The sequence below is a fragment of the Epinephelus fuscoguttatus genome, linkage group LG6 (genome assembly GCF_011397635.1).
Source record: "Epinephelus fuscoguttatus linkage group LG6, E.fuscoguttatus.final_Chr_v1".
NCBI classification, from domain to species: domain Eukaryota; kingdom Metazoa; phylum Chordata; class Actinopteri; order Perciformes; family Serranidae; genus Epinephelus; species Epinephelus fuscoguttatus.
This window is the reverse complement of record NC_064757.1, coordinates 18,062,470-18,078,704: the sequence shown is the minus strand read 5'-3', so window position 1 is coordinate 18,078,704 and position 16,235 is coordinate 18,062,470. Positions and strand designations below refer to the sequence as shown.

Genomic DNA, 16,235 nt, shown 5'->3' with positions numbered 1-16,235 from the left:
ACTGTAAGGCACTATGTTCTCATTATGTATGAAATGATGTTGCCCCTGGTAACCAAGTCTGTTTTTTGTTTTAGTTTGTTTTGCAGTCAACCAAAGCTGTTGAGATGTCTTAATATCCACAGGGGTAAGTGAGAAAATATTTGTGTCATTTCATTTAAAGGTCCAGTGCACAGGATTTAGAGGGATATATGGAGTGCATCAGGGATGATGTTTTTCTGCAGGCCAACGCGCGAGTTAGTATCTCTAACCAAAAACCCATTCAAAAAATTATTGACTTCGCGACAAGTGAACCAGGAGTGCAAATTGTAAACTCAATTTCAGGTTTTAGGACTCATTCCTGGAGCACTCTATTGGCAGAGAAGGAATATAATATGAATAATTTTGTTTTCATTAACGTATAATCACTTGAAACTAAGAGTTAGGCCTATGTTGCTGTTATCTCAGAATGAGCCGTTCATACCTGCATTAATCTCTCAAGACAGATTCTGCAATTTAAATTGTACAATCTGTCGGCAGCCCTGTGTGAAAGACGACTAGAGGGGGGGCGGGGCTTTGAGTTTGAACATGCTGCGCTTCAGCCAATCACAACGGAGGGGCGGGGCCGAGAAGTGCAGGTGTCCCCAGGAAATGTGTACCTACAGAAACAGCAAGCTCCGCGTCCATAGCGATCGCTCCACCCAAAACGCCGTCTCGTCAACGTGAAATTTTTTAATTTTTTTTTTTCCAGCGGATGTCTTTGTTACAACATGATTGAGCTAACTGGAGTAGGTTCATGTCGTATCCGACAACGGGAGGCTTTTAACAGATGACATCCTGATGTTAGCTTTGCTAACTGTCCCTGTCAGCTGCAGCCACTGATGCTTTCTAGACATCGTGATTTCCCATAACTGAATAAATACCACACATAGCAACACAAAACTGCTTTGCTAGCTCAATCATGTTGTAACTAAGATATCCGCTGGAAAAAATATTTTATTCACGGACTGTTTATTGAGTTATTACCTTATTTTTATACAGTCTATGGTTATTACAGACACCGCTAACAACTAACGTTAACAGCTAACGGTTAGCCCAGCTAATCTACGATAACCATGTTATTAATTACAAAACGTGCACACAGAAATAGTAACGTCTGTTCAATCATTGTGTTTATAGACTTAAACATCAGATTAGTCTACACGGTGATATAGTGACATGAAAAATGTCATATATAGCTAAACTCTGCTGGTTTTCTACCCGAAGTATTTGTAAACAACACGGAGATTCCCTGGGGGCACCGCCGGAAGTGAAGGACGTGAGCTATCGCCGAGGCCCCTGCACGTATTTCTGCACTCAGTGGCTTCATGTGACCAATGTAATTACACTGCTTGGCCACTATGAAAATTGGCCTCAAGGCTCGGCACTCATCCTGGGAGCAAATTTTCGAATCCCAGGATCGGGATATCATGAAGGAATGACCTTCCTATGACTGACTTGTACTTGTTGCCTTTGTTGGTTAAATTGATTAGTGTTTAGGCAAGAGGAGTGGGATTTGTTATGGTTAGGGTAACAATGTCAAGACAGGCCAATCAGAGGCAGAGAAAGATGGGCCATTCCTTCGCTATCTTAGGATTCGCAAATTCGCTTCTTCAGGGGCCTGGTCCTCTTCTTCTAGTCTGCCATTTTGTTTCTACAGTAGCCCAGAACGAACAAACCAAACAGTGGCTCTAGATAGGGTCATTTGCATTTTCATGTTTTCATGTCAGACACAGTAGTTCTCCTACACACTTAGCACATGGGAGAAGTTTCAGCTGATATGTCTGCAACCTCACACCGCTAATGTTAACTGCCACTAAATCCCTCACACTGGACCTTTAAGCAGTGTTTAAATCTTAGGGAATCATAGAAATAATATGGCAAAATAAAATGGATTAAAAGCGTTTATGGATAATTAAACAGCCCGCTAAGCGTGTATATGAAACGTTATTAAAATGCCTATTAGCCTTGACCAAGCTCCAATTCAGCTACTTCAGGAACCGGGGTATTATTGCCTGAGTTTTGTCTTTAAGGAAGACAAACCCGTTTGGTTTGCACTGCTGTTTCAACAATTACATTGTCAACATGTATAGAATACTAATGTGTGGTTTATTTAGGACTGAGACTCAGGTTGGAGCTCAAGGCTGTCCCTTAAATAAATGGTGACAGCCCGCACAGCCGAAGAGGAAGTTGTACCTGCGAGACAAAACTCAGGAGTTTTACGCCACCATCAGTGTTAGAGCCAGGAAGTGTTGCTGTGAGTCATGTAGAGCAAAGGTTTTACACATTATTTCTGCTTTACACCCACAGGAGTCTTTATTATTTGATTATTGGACGTAAAAGTCTCAAAGACATTTGGCAGGTAAGTCTAACTGCAGTAGGAAGTCTTATTTACTGGACACTGGACACATTAATGTATATATATATATAAATAAATATATATATCTCCCTATCTTCGGTCTGTCTCTCTTCTCAGCTGAGTTCAGTAACTTAGTTATACAGTAGCAGTGGAGAAAGAGTTAGGCTTCTTAGGTATAGTAAAAGTAAAGTAAAAGTCCGGCATTCAAAAAGTTACTTCAGTAAAAGTACAGAAGTGTTGGAGTGAACATGAAGGCTAGGTTACTTCAGGTCAAATGTGTAGCTCGGCTCGGCTAGGCTACTTAATACACTGCTGGGTAGTTTGTAAATTTCTGGGGATAAATAAAGTCTTATTGATACAATAGTGTAATTAATTTGTTTATTATTATTTGTATTATCAGTCTAAATCTGTGAAGTAACAAATGTACTGGTGTGAATATTTCCCTTTGAGATGTAGTGAAGTAGGAGCACAAAGTACCAGAAAATGGAAATACTCAAGTAAAGTACAAGTACCTCAAAATTGTATTTACATGCAGTACTTGAGTTTATGTACATAGTTACTTTCCACCACTGATGAATAGTACGTATAAGGAGGATTACACAGTCTATGATATGTTTGAAACAGATAAAAAAAAATATGTGAAGAGCAGATAAATGACACAGTGATTCCTAAATGTTTTGACCTCTGTCCCTTAAACTATAAAAGCATAGGTTTTGGTATCATCAATATATTTAGCTCATTTCTATCCTGTTAGCTCAGCCCTCCAGCAGCAAAGGAGAAGCCTCCCCATCACACAGATCCAACGTCCACTTCCTACTGGACAATGCCTCTGTTCCGAGCTTCGGGTGAACGTCGTGGGGCGAAGGCTCAGCCCGGGCGCAAGAAGCTGAGAAGGTGGAGGGGGAACTGGAGGAAGACAGATGAAGATGGCTCTGTCCTTTCTTTGTCGCGGCTGTGTCTGCTGAGTCTTGCTGACAACATGAAGGAGGTGTGGGTGAAGGACTATGCTGACAACTACCTGGATCATTATTCATTCAGATACATCATGGGGCCTTTCAACTTACTGCGTGAGTGTTTGAGGGCATATTGAATGTCCCTCTCTCACAGGTCTAACATCCTTTAAGCCTGTGGGCTTGAGCAATGTACTGCAACAGATTGATTGTATCAGCAAATTAAAAAGTTTGCCTACAACCGTCTGACTCTCTTTCTATCTATTACTCTCCATTAGCGGGTGAGCTGGTTGAGGAGCTGACTGGGCTGCTGTGCGCCAGAAAGCAAATGTCCCGGGCAGCCCTCCACCTTTTGCTGGTCCCCCAGCTCCGTGGCCTGTCTCTGGATAAATGTCCTGGTCTGGTCACCTCAGCACTCTGCGCCCACATTGCTGCACGTTGCCAGGTGAGATGGAGTCACCTGCACAGACGCTGGATCAGTTATTTTAAGAGAGAAACATGTCTGACTTTTATGTTGTTCACTCAATCTTGTCAGTGTTTTCCACAGTTTGACAGATTACTACAGCTGAGTAAAATACTAAATATATTGATAATAAACATCTCACCTGGATGTATTACCACTGATATACACAGTTTGATTAGGATGGTAAAAGTTGTTTTGTTTCTTTTGATATCTTGTTTTTGGCCTGTAATGTCTTCATATTTCCTCCTTTTAATCTCAGGGTCTGTGCAGTCTGGATCTATCTGGAGCACAGCAGGTGTCCTCAAAGGTCCTGTCTGAAACCCTCTGCTGTCTACCCGCCCTGCGCTCACTCTCCCTGGCTGGTACACTATGTGACAGATGTGTCATCAGCACGATTGCCCACCGCTGTCGTTTGCTTCGCCATCTGGACGTATCACGGTGTCATTTCCTTTCCCCTGCTGCACTACTTCTTCTTGGAGGTGGAGCTTCCTCTTCATCCTCCGGCTGTTCTTCTGCGTCACCTTGTAACACCTCTTCCTCCTCTTCCTCTGCACCCCTGTCTCCTCTCCCCCTCAGCAGCCTGCTGGCTCTGGATATTGGGTTTGGGGAACAAGAGGGAGACCCTGTGGCGGCAGCAGCCTACCTCCTCCTCTCCCTGCCCTGCCTGACGAGAGTGGCCATGGAGGGCCTTGGGCAGGCTTCCCGTCTCATCCAGCAGAGACAGCTCGGCCAGACACAAGAGTTCACTGACAGAGAAGGAGTTCCCAGGCTGGAAGAGGTGTGGAGGGAGTGGAGGCACAGACAGGGCACGGACAGTTGCAGGAAAAAGGGAGAAGAAGCAGAAGCAGGGGAAGAAGATAAGGATGAAGAGGAGGAGAGGATGTTGTGGGAGGAGTATGGTAGTGAGAGTGAGGAAGATGAGAGCACAGATGAAGGGCCAAGTTGCTCTCAGAACCAAGCAGGGGAAAAAAGGAGAGGAAGAGTGTTGTCAGGTGATGAACGCCTCATCCTGCGTCTCAAGGAGGTCAAAGGCCTGTCATGCAACTCTCTGGACAGTTTTAGTCGAGCATGTCCTAATATCCACGCCGTATCTGTGAATGTTGATGATGATGAAAACACTAGAGGAAGAAGCCAGGGGTCTGTGTTAGCTGCAGGCCTCCAGGCGTGGTCAGGCCAGCTGCGGAGCCTCTCGGTGCACTACCCAGGCCCTCTAGTGGATCTCCTTCCTGCCTTGCATGTTGCAGGCTGCTCTTTGGTCTCTCTCACCCTTGAGGGGGTGAAAACTAGCCCTCGCACCCCTTTGCTGGAGCTCGTCAATGCCTGTCCCCGACTCAGAGACCTGCACATCTCTGCCGAACCCCCAAGCACCCCACAGGAAGAACAAGAAGAGGAGGATCAGAGGGAAGACAGGGATCTTCCAAAGCTGCCTTACCTCAGCTCCCTCTCACTCAAGTAAGGCTACTAATGAGGTACTCTATAGGAACTACTGACCCTCGTTTGGGAGTCAGTGGACTAACTGCTTGTTCCTGATACAGACTGCACATGTTCATGTCTTTGACGTGGCTATGATGAGCTTTGCAAGGGAATTAATGGCGTCTCATGGGCATAATACGTATCTATCATATCTAACTAAGTAAAATGAAAATGGAAACAAGCATCTACTCTTCTGAACAAGCCCCACAGACACTGTTGTTCAGCCAAACCTGACCTCTGGATTTGCTGTGGAGCTTGGATAGGGAAGTAAAATGTTTCCTCTAGAAACATCGATGTTTACTAGTTAACAAGAGTCAACAAGGTAGATGAGCCCTGTATCTATTTTAAGAGGAACAGGAACATGAATCCAGCAACTCATCTTTTGTCAGGCTTTATTTTCGGCTGTCTTTGTGTAATGTACCAATATTGCTACTAATCTGTTAATACATTTTTATTTCTTATCATTTCGAAAGTCATTTTAAAGTCATGATTCGATGAAGGCCTTGAGGTTAAAAAATAGTTATTACTACAACTACTCCCTATTGAAATAACACTCTTATTGTTATCCATCTTCTTTGTGTGTCCTCTTTCTCTGAAGTTTCTCCTACGAGCACAACCAAATGAAGCCCATCATGTTCTGGATGTCCCTGAGGAGGGTACTCAAGTGTCTTCTGATTGGCTCTCCTTTACTGGAAAACCTCTCCCTGGTCTCCCTGCCCTGCCCTCTGGACTGCGTTTTACAGGATGTACTGTACATGGGCTCACCAGCGCCCTGGCCACTTGGTCGGGTACAACGCGTCGACCTGTCACGGACAGATGTGAGGGTGATAACAGTGCTGAGTATTCAGCAACGGAGCCGGAGACTCAAGTATGTAGACTTGAGTTGCTGCTGGCAAATCAGTCAGCACCAGTGGAAGAACTGCAAGACATTCAGTACGGTCCAAGTTGTCTGGTCGTAGTGAAGAGATGGGCAGCTTCCAACACACGAGCAGCACTGCTGAAGGTGAATGAGTGAAGCTTTAAATCATTTGAATAAAATACAATGCATGATTTTTACAGTGTCACTTACATTCGTATACTAGCTCGTATAACTACAAGTCTTTCTTATTTTTGTAACTTAAGCCTTACAGACACAGATTGATTTTACTGACTGTATTTGGCACTGACAGGTTGCAGTATGTAGTTAATACTTGTCTCACATCAGACATGTTAATTCTAAAGTGCCTTGAATGAACTACCAGCTACATCTGTGCTGTATTTCAAGTAAATCTTTTGACTGTCATGTTTTTTTAAGATGATGGCGAATTCAACAGACAACATGTGACTTATGAGGAACACTTTTCTGTGTATTATGACCTTTTCAGTACACTGTCAGCATAAAATCACATTAGAAATGACTGTTTCCAGTGTTTTGATTTAAAATTAGATATGGACTGAACAGAGGGTACCCAAAGTGCTATGTATTTAAATTATATTTTAGTATAAAAAAGTTTGTTCCTTGACAGTTACTGTTCCTCTATTCAGAAGGGACGGGTTGGAGGCAGCACTGAAGAAGAGAAAATTTTAAGTTTAAGGTTTAAAAGTGCATTTAACAGGTAAACATCCAATTCAAATATGCTTTTACTGACAATAATATTGTACACTATTGCCAGAGCAAATTGTACAATGTTTACAATGTAATATATAATAAAATGTTGTCAAACACAAACTGGTGAAGGACTCACAAAGCAGACTCACAGACTCAGATAAAAGTTCAGCGTCTTTGATCAGGCTCAGGTCAGTACACGGGTAGTCAGTCAAACAGGCAAAAGATTCAATCTGATAGGCAAAAGGGGTGGTCGGAGGCAGAAACAGTCAAAAACACACTCACAAGGAACATTAGGGAAACACTGGAACTCTCACTCAACAGTGAAGATAATCTGGCAACAAACAAGGGGAGGATAGTGACTTAGATAAACTAAGATAAGGGAGACATTGAGACACACGTGAAACACATTAGGGTGAGGAAAGTAGTCACAAAGGAAGGGAACTTGACAGAACATGGGATCTGAAACAAGATGACACAGTTAGTGGTTACAAAAATAAAACAGGAAATACAGGGATGACATACAAATGAATAAAGGTGGCTTGATGGGTCATGATAAATGTATGTTATAATAATGCAGCTGTATAGTAAGAAACGAATGTACAAAAAAGTGTAATAGAAAAAAGACAACAAATGGTTTGTACATTATTTCACTATAAACCATAAAACACTTTACAGCTGCATTATTATACCACGGGAGCCCTCAGTATTTAGGACAGGTGCATTTGTCCCTCCAGAGATGATAACGATTAATTCACAATCAATTAATAAGTTGTTCATAATTTAACTGAACATGTGACATTTATCTAATCGATCAATCGATAGGCTATGCAACGCTGTCAAAGTATATGCAGTATGTTGCTGGGAGCTTTGACTAAGGGAAAAAAAACATTTGGCATTGTCTGGTATAAGTTAAGTTTTTATGGTTTTTCAAAATCATGATTAATCAATGAATTCATTGGTAATTTTACTAATAACCAATAAGGAAAGTGCTTATAATTTGCAACCCTTAATTAAGCCCATACCCTTAATTTCTATAATGTAACAAAAGCAAATATTACCTTATATTACAAAAATTAAGCAATATATAATACGTAAATATATCTCTCAATATATATACATATTTAAACATAGTTATTGTAATGGTAAAAACCATAGTAGAAATTAGAAATCTGCAGATAGATCTATTGAACATCAGTTTAACAAAAGGTGGAGTCAGTGTAAATTCCAGCCGATAGGTGGCGATACTGCCTCTTCATTTCGGCTGCGCCCGGCTATTAACTGAAAGAAGAAGAAGAGGAACGTCGTGCGGTGAGTTTTATTTTGCTGCCTGTTCGGGCAACACGGAGACAAAATCAAGCGCACCGTGGTCGGGAACACGTCACTCACCGGAGACCTGCCACATACTCGCCAAACACTAGCCAGCGGTTAGCATCTGGCTGCGCAGACATGTCTGTTTTACCAGAGAAGAGGGGACTTTCACATTTTTATTAGTAAGTATGAAATATTTTAAAGGCCGCGAACATATAAGTAAACTGTGTTGACACTGATAATTACTAACAGTATGTGAAATGCTGGTGTTTTAGCTCGCTCCTACAGCCACACATGCACCATACTTACTCTACACGGTGCCAACCGTCAACGTTAGCTAACCTTACGACGTTTATTTTGGAACTAAAGTAGCGTCCTTTCAATATGGTTCATTTCTGTTTACAGTTTAAATGCGTTACATTGTCCATTACGGCATTTTCGTCGAGGCGAGAAAATACCGTAACTAGTCTGAGCACTTCGACCAACGCTAGGCCTTTCTCGCACGAGACCTGAGAAGTTGCCTTGTAAATGTTTAAATTTCGGACATTTCCCCTAAAGGTCATGATGGCACATGAAGAAAACGGGATGGAGCCGTGGAACAAGCCAAAGCTCCCATCTTCAGCTGACTGATTCTTGATTCACAAATCAAGCACACCAACAAGTAGAGGACAATCTGCACCATGGGAAGGTTGGTCTGCCGTCATCTTTGGGACTATAGATCAGATATTGAAAGTTTCATATCTGTCACATTTTATGGCTTATTTTTTGCTCAGGCTCTCCTTTCTTACATCCCTTGACAGGATCAGCTTTTCGTGCCTTTTCCCAGCCCCATGGCATTTCAGCCTGTCATCCCAGGTTCTTCCTCGGCTCCTTGTACCTTCCCTCAGACAGCTGCTCTTCATTGGCCTGGTGCTCTGCCTCATAGGACTGCTTTACCTGCTGCTTGTCACTGGAAAGGGGCACGCCAGCTGGACTAGAGAGGAAAATCACTTCCACAGGTAAACTGCTGCACAGCCGCTCAGTGTCAACATAATCATGATGAACACAGACAGCATTGTCTTAACAATTCTTTGTTGTCCAAAAGACACTTGGCAAGGGTGACTGATGTGGACGCAACAGATACAAGCAACCCCAACCTGAACTATGGCCTGGTGGTGGACTGTGGCAGCAGCGGCTCCAGGGTGTTTGTTTACTGCTGGCCCCGGCACAATGGTAATCCCCATGAACTGCTGGACATTCGTCAAATGAGAGATCAACACCGTAAGCCGGTCGTCATGAAGATTAAACCAGGTAAGATCCGCAGAGTTTGGCTGCTTAAAAACAGCCATTAAAGGAGAGTATGAGCATTAGATACACAACAATTAGCACTGTTTAAATAAGAACTAAATATAGAGTAAGACTAGTTTTTTACCCACTATAAAATATCTTTTTGTCTAAACGTTTTCTTCCTTCTAGGTATCTCCGAATTGGCTAAAACCCCTGAAAAAGCCAGCGATTATATCTATCCACTGTTGAGCTTTGCAGCCCAACACATCCCCAAAAATAAGCACCAAGAAACACCCTTGTACATCCTGTGCACAGCTGGAATGCGAATCCTTCCTGAAAGGTACAGTCGGGTTTCATGAGCCTCATCTTGTAATTCAAACATGCACAACCCCCAGAAGCTCCACATGTAATTACAGCTGCAAGAAATGTTCATACCGGGGGTTTAAAAAATACGACATTACACTGAAATGGTAAAAGTGTTGATATTTTATATGATGTGAATTTTCTGATGACGTTTCTCTGGTTTTATTTCAGTCAACAAGAAGCACTTCTTGAGGATCTGCGAACAGACATCCCAGTCCACTTTAATTTCCTCTTCTCTGATTCCCATGTGGAAGTGATCTCTGGAAAACAGGAAGGTCAGTAAGGGGAATGATAAGAACAGAAAGGAAGCAAGCTCAGCTGAAATGTATTGTGGTTGCAGCTTCACATAGATTCATTATGAAACATTTTGATTTTGTTAGAACATATTTAACATAATGCCATAGTTTGATTCAACACTTCATTGATGTTTACAGATTTCCTGACACTTGTCACAATAACAAATTAACAAAGGGAACAAATTTGCATTTTTTGAAAGATTTTCCACTGTATTGTAGACCCTAACTTAAAAGTAACGCAAGATTGAAGATGCTAACCTAACTGTTTGTTTTCATTGGTTTTAGGTGTCTATGCATGGATTGGGATAAACTTTGTCCTCGGAAGGTTTAACCATGTGCACAATGGTAAGTAGCCAAGCAAGTAGTGTTTTAACAATGTGCCATTTTAAAAAGCACTTTGTAGTTTTGTCTACCACACTAATACGTAGTAAAACTCTAATCACATGATACACTCTCCTTGTGTAACTCTGTCACCTCTCCTGTCATTCTTTCAAGATGGCGAAGCTGTAGTGGAGGTAAATGTCCCAGGCAGTGATCAGCAGGAGGCGCTGGTGAGGAAAAGAACTGCTGGGGTCCTGGACATGGGTGGGGTCTCCACACAGATCGCATACGAAGTGCCCAAAACTGTAAGCTTTGCTTCTCCACAGCAGGTTATTATCCACGACCAATTCTGTTTTTGTGCTGTCTTTGGTTTTTGTCACTCACCCTTTGTTCTTCTCCCTCCTTCCGTACTCTGTCATTCCCTGGTTAAAACCCTGTATGCACCATTTTTGTCCCGTGGAGATGATCTGCTCTCCATTCATCACTATTGAAGGCGTACTGTAAGCCTGCTGCATGACTCAATAGCAGGATTTTTGGACTGAGAACATCAAATCATTCACATAGAGATCATCAAATGCAACAGAAATTGTCAGCGTCAACATTTTTGTTACTGTTGTGATTTATGCACATTAACATGTTTGGCATACACTGCTTTTCCTAATTGTTCTCATATTTTGCTTTACACTGCATGATGCACAAATGAATTTTCCCTGTCGTGTCAGATAATTTCAGCCTCTGGTGTCTTTGATCTTTTGAGATACATTAAACTAGACATGTGGCCTCAAACATAGGCGACCTCCTGTATTAATTAATGTGTTGCATGCGAGCACCACTGTCATCTATAAATGTTAAACAGATAAGAATATGCATTGGTATATTATAAAGGTGTCATCATTCCCAGGCTGATTTTTATTTGTTCCTCAGGAGGAAGTCGCCAAGAACTTACTCGCCGAGTTCAACTTGGGATGTGACGCACATCGCACAGAGCACGTTTATCGTGTTTACGTTTCCACCTTCCTGGGTTTTGGAGGAAATGCAGCACGCCAAAGATACGAGGAGAGCATCATCAGAAATACTGCCACTCGAAACAAGTGAGAACCACAGCTAGATCACATTTCAATGTTTCATGTACCAGTCAGTGCGCAGTATTGTGTGTATTTAACATATTACTGATTCTCCAGGCTCTTAGGTCAGCACAATGGTGAGACAGCAGACTCTCCGCTCCTGGACCCTTGTCTGCCTACAGACCTGCAGGACGAAATTGGTTCATCTGCACAGAAGCTGTATCTGCGAGGCACAGGAGACTTTGACCAGTGTAGACTGATTCTCCAGCCGTACCTCAACCGCACTAATGAGACCCTGACCTCCCTCAGTGGCATCTACCAGCCAGCCATCGACTACAGCAACAGTCAGTTCTACGGCTTCTCTGAGTTCTACTACTGCACGGAGGATGTGCTGCGTATGGGCGGGGATTATAATGCTTCCAAATATGCCCAGGCTGCCAAGGTAAATGCTGCATAGAAAGATCACATTTACTCTCATGAAGCATGCCAGATACACCTTCAATTGATAACTAATTATTCCATAATTATTTGAGAGCAACAGAGATTAATGTACATCTCTAATGGCAACAAAGTTGGGATGCTGTATAAAACGTAAATAAAAACAGAATGCAATGATTTGCAAATCCTTTTTGATAAATACTCAATTGAGTACAGTTTAAAGAGAAGATATTTAATGTTCAAACGGGCGAACATTATTATTTTTTGTAAATATAAGCTCAAATTGAATTTGATGCCTGCAACAAGTTCCAAAAAAGTTGGGACAGGGACATGTTTGCTTTTGTGTTACATCACCTTTTCTTTTATCAACACATAAATATTAAGGAACTGAGGGCACGAAATTTTGTTGAAATTTTGAAAGTTAAATTATTTCCTATTTTGCTTGATGTATGACTTCAGTTGCTCAACAGTCTGGGGTGTCCGTTGTAGTAGTTTGCGCTATATAACACACCAGACATTTTCAATTGGAGACAGGTTTGCACTGTACCTGCACTCTTTCACCACAAAGCCACGCTGTTGGAACACGTGCAGAATGTAGCTCATCGTCTTGCTGGAATTAGCAGGGACGTCCCTGAGAAAGACATCATCTGGATCGCAGCATATGTTGCTCCAAAACCTTTATGTTACTTTCAGCATTTATGGTGCCTTCACAGATGTGCAAGTTACCCATGATGCCATGGGTACTAAAACACCTCCATACCATTACAGATGCTTGCTCTCCAACTTTGAGCTTGTAACGGTCTAGATGATCCTTTTCCTCTTTAGCCTGGAGGACACGACGTTCATGGTTTCCACAAACAATTTGAAATGTGGACTCGTCAGACCACAGCACACTTTTCCACTTTGTGTCAGTACATCTCAGATGAGCTCGGGCTCAGAGAAGTTAGCTAAGTTTCAGAGTGTTGTTGATATATGACTTTCACTTTGCATTTACAAATGCAAGTCTGAACTTGCATTTGTAAATGCAGCGACAAACAGTGTTTACTGACAGTGGTTTTCCAGTGTTCCTGAGCCCAGGTAGTATCCAGTCATGTTGGTTTTTAATGCAGTGCCATCAGAGGGGTCAAAGATAACGGGCATTCAAAATTGGTTTTCCGCCTTGCCCATAACGTGCAGAGAGTTCTCCAGATGCTCTGAATAGTTTATTCTGGTTTGTAGATGGTAAAAACCCTAAATTTCTTGCAATTGTGCTCTGAGAAAAGCTGTTTTTAAACCGTTGGACTACTTGCCCTTGTAGTTTTCACAAAGTGCTGAACCTTGTGATGTACTCGCTTGGGAACAGCTGAGGATACCACTTTGATACCAAATTATCAGTTTCTTTTTTGTGAGTATTCCACAATTTCCCAGTCTTTTGTTGCCCCTGTCCCACCTTTTTAGGAATGTGTTGCAGGCATCAAACAATCAGGTTAACCAGCTTGAAAATCAAACATCCTGTCTGTATTGTATTCAGTTGTATATAGGTCCAAAAGGATTTGCAAATCATTGCATTCTGTTTTTATTTACATTTTACACAGCGTCCCAACTCTTTTGGAATCAGGGTCGTACTATTTATTGACGTCTCACCACTTGAACCTGTCCTGATGTTGTCCTTTACCATTTACAGAGCTACTGTTCGACCCAGTGGAAGACTCTGAGGGAACGCTTTGACTCTGGCTTGTATGCTTCACATGCTGATCTCCACAGACTAAAGTAAGTCACACATGTTTATCAAACTGCTTCTAAAGCTCAACTAACAAGTTGATGACATTCCCAAAAATGCCTACATGTTTGGACAAGACTGTTCTCAATAGCTTTGTGTTTATGCCGACAGGTACCAGTGTTTTAAATCAGCATGGATGTATGAAGTGTTGCACTCAGGCTTCTCTTTCCCAGCCAACTATAAAAACCTGAAGACTGCCCTACTGGTCTATGATAAGGAAGTCCAGTGGACTCTTGGGGCTATTCTCTACAGAACACGGTTTCTGCCTTTGAGGTAAGACAGACTTTCTCCCACGTTTTGTCACTTAACTAAGCCAAGCCTTGAAGGCAGAATGAGTATATGTTCTGAAAAAACATGTATAGACTCATACAAAATAATCTCTCTCAATTCGCAAAAATATTTTGCTGTGTTTGGGAAGTTTGTGGGCATCAACATTTGGGCAGTGGTGTGTGTAGACCCTAGCCAATAACAGCATGCAGGGTGTAAGGGCAAGAATCTATAAAAAATAAATCAGGTGCCAGATCTATAAACAAGCATCTGAGCGGAGCCTTTGAGCTGGGTAGGAGGGGCCAGCTTTGAATGTTGGCCAACAAATCGGAGTCATTGTGTGTTAGTAATTTAAGATGGCTCTAGTGATCGCCTTAAATTTATTCTTTAGAGTAAGTGGAGGAATGAACGGTTAATCATGAGAGCTATCTTTGATAACACCTCACTAATTTTGAACATGAGGAGACAACTGAAACAATGATCAGTACGATCAGTATAATCCAATAAAACTAATGCTGTTCTGCTCAGCATTTAAAGCATGTTTCCAAGAATCTTATCCATCAAGTCAAACTTGCTTTGGTCAAAACATATAATGACCAGTGCCCTGAAGGGAATTTTTGTATTTAGGCAGTATATCTTTGTTTAAAGTGGCTTTAACACGTATGTGTTTTTTGCTTCTTCCAGGGACATCCAGCAGGAAAGTCTTAAAGGAGTGCACTCCCACTGGCGGCACAGCTTCTCTTTTGTAAACAACCACTACTTATTCCTGGCTTGTTTCTTCATTGTGTTGTTATCTATTATGCTGTACTTACTGCGACTCCGCCGCATCCATCGGCTCACAGCGCAGCGCTGCAGTCCTTCATCTGTAGCGTGGTTGGAAGACGGCCTCGGCTCCCCCACACTCCCTATCAACCTCTAAAGTTTCTAGAGCGTAAAGTCTTGACATCATGTCTGGCTTTCCAAAGCAGATCTCTTTTTTTCTCTCTCTCTCTCTGTCTCTCTCTCTCTCTCTGAGGCCATCTGCTTGTTCAGTGAGCTTTTGAAGTGTGCGACCCTGAAAACCTTTCTGTGAGTTGAAACAGAGATGGTGGTGAGAGTTGGACTAACGATGAAGATCTTATGTGAGTCCTCAGGCTTACCTGAGCCATGGAAATATTTGTGATTAAGTTATTTTGTTTAATAATGACGTCTTTTTTTAGAATCCGCATTTTGCCTGTTCATGCCTCCAGATGTCTTCTATTTATTTCTACAAAAAAAAAAAAAAAAAAAAAAGACAAACACAGCGGTACTTTGATTGCTAGCAATTTTCCCATACCCAAAATAATATTACTTTGAATTTCACAAAGTTGGACATATTGGGACTTTTGCCTTTCTTTATGCCTTTTCTGTTTATGATCACATCTTATTGTTTGTTTTTATAGTTGTTAAATGGTACAAGCACTCGTAATTTCTACAGGAACCTCAAATGCAATATGATTTATAATTAGTGGAAGGAGCACTTTGTAATGCAGTTGAGATGTACATCCCAGCTGAAATGGTTTCTTTTTTTGTGTGTGTGTGTCTTTCCCAGATTGTTCTGCCTCAACAAGACAAGTAGCCTTTAATAGCTATACTAGTGCAATACATGTCTTGTCACTGTTGGGGAAACTCTCCAAAACACATCTTTTCTTTTGTCGAGAGTATCAGTCTCTCTTAACGCCCTGCTGAAATCCTTATGTTGGGTCGTCTGACTTTGATGTTGGATACCGTTGCGTATATTTACGTTGGGCTTCATTTTCAGAAGCTGTCATATCACTGCTGTGAGGGGATTGCAAATGAGAGCACATGCCCCATTATTTATATGAAAATGGTCTATAGTGAAATGTTTGCACAGGTGAATGCGAAGTAAGTGTTGTCACATTGCAATTCAGTAATAAAGGTTTTATGGTATACTCATCTGGCTGTTTGTTTCATGAGGGGGAGATCAGACTAAACAAACGGTGCCTGTGTTTCCCTGCAGGCAATCTAAAATCTGTAATTGTTCTAAAAGTGTAATGTAAACACCAACCTGTGCGTCACTGAAAAGGCAAGAGTTTATTCCTGTCGACTACAGATTTAGGATTTAAGTGGAAGGGCTGCGTGAGCCAGCAGCTTCAGTTCAAAAGTATCTGTGTCAGGAAATGTGTGAATAAATGCACATGTAATGACAGTGAGAGGTAGACCGTCTGATTGTGGAAAACTAAGACTGTTAAAATTGTGCTTATTTTTCTCATGACATCTCAGGCTGTTTATCTGTTTTGTAAAAGGATGGACATCTTCAGAATAT

The 16,235-nt window shown here is 41.8% G+C and overlaps 2 protein-coding genes across 4 annotated transcripts; both read left to right on the top strand.

The window, feature by feature from the left end:
* Positions 1–2,255: 2,255 nt before the first annotated feature.
* Positions 2,256–6,968, top strand: si:ch211-214j8.12 (uncharacterized protein LOC100000539 homolog). 2 transcript variants are annotated; one of them, XM_049579493.1, is made up of 5 exons: positions 2,256–2,377; positions 3,129–3,441; positions 3,603–3,769; positions 4,047–5,239; positions 5,859–6,968. In XM_049579493.1, exons 2-5 carry the CDS (start codon positions 3,198–3,200, stop codon positions 6,217–6,219), a joined length of 1,965 nt encoding a protein of 654 aa, XP_049435450.1. In that variant the 5' UTR covers positions 2,256–2,377; positions 3,129–3,197; the 3' UTR covers positions 6,220–6,968. The 2 variants fall into 2 exon arrangements, with proteins under 2 accessions (XP_049435450.1, XP_049435451.1); XM_049579494.1 differs by having other exon boundaries at positions 2,263–2,377; positions 3,134–3,441.
* A 1,204-nt stretch (positions 6,969–8,172) lies between these two features.
* Positions 8,173–15,865, top strand: entpd4 (ectonucleoside triphosphate diphosphohydrolase 4). 2 transcript variants are annotated; one of them, XM_049579265.1, is made up of 13 exons: positions 8,173–8,338; positions 8,715–8,844; positions 8,957–9,154; positions 9,241–9,446; positions 9,612–9,762; positions 9,957–10,060; positions 10,367–10,426; positions 10,577–10,707; positions 11,327–11,493; positions 11,584–11,908; positions 13,568–13,653; positions 13,775–13,936; positions 14,615–15,865. In XM_049579265.1, the coding sequence occupies exons 2-13, from the start codon at positions 8,837–8,839 to the stop codon at positions 14,847–14,849; spliced, it is 1,833 nt and encodes a 610-aa protein (XP_049435222.1). In that variant the 5' UTR covers positions 8,173–8,338; positions 8,715–8,836; the 3' UTR covers positions 14,850–15,865. The 2 variants fall into 2 exon arrangements, with proteins under 2 accessions (XP_049435222.1, XP_049435221.1); XM_049579264.1 differs by having other exon boundaries at positions 10,577–10,731.
* Positions 15,866–16,235: the final 370 nt, after the last annotated feature.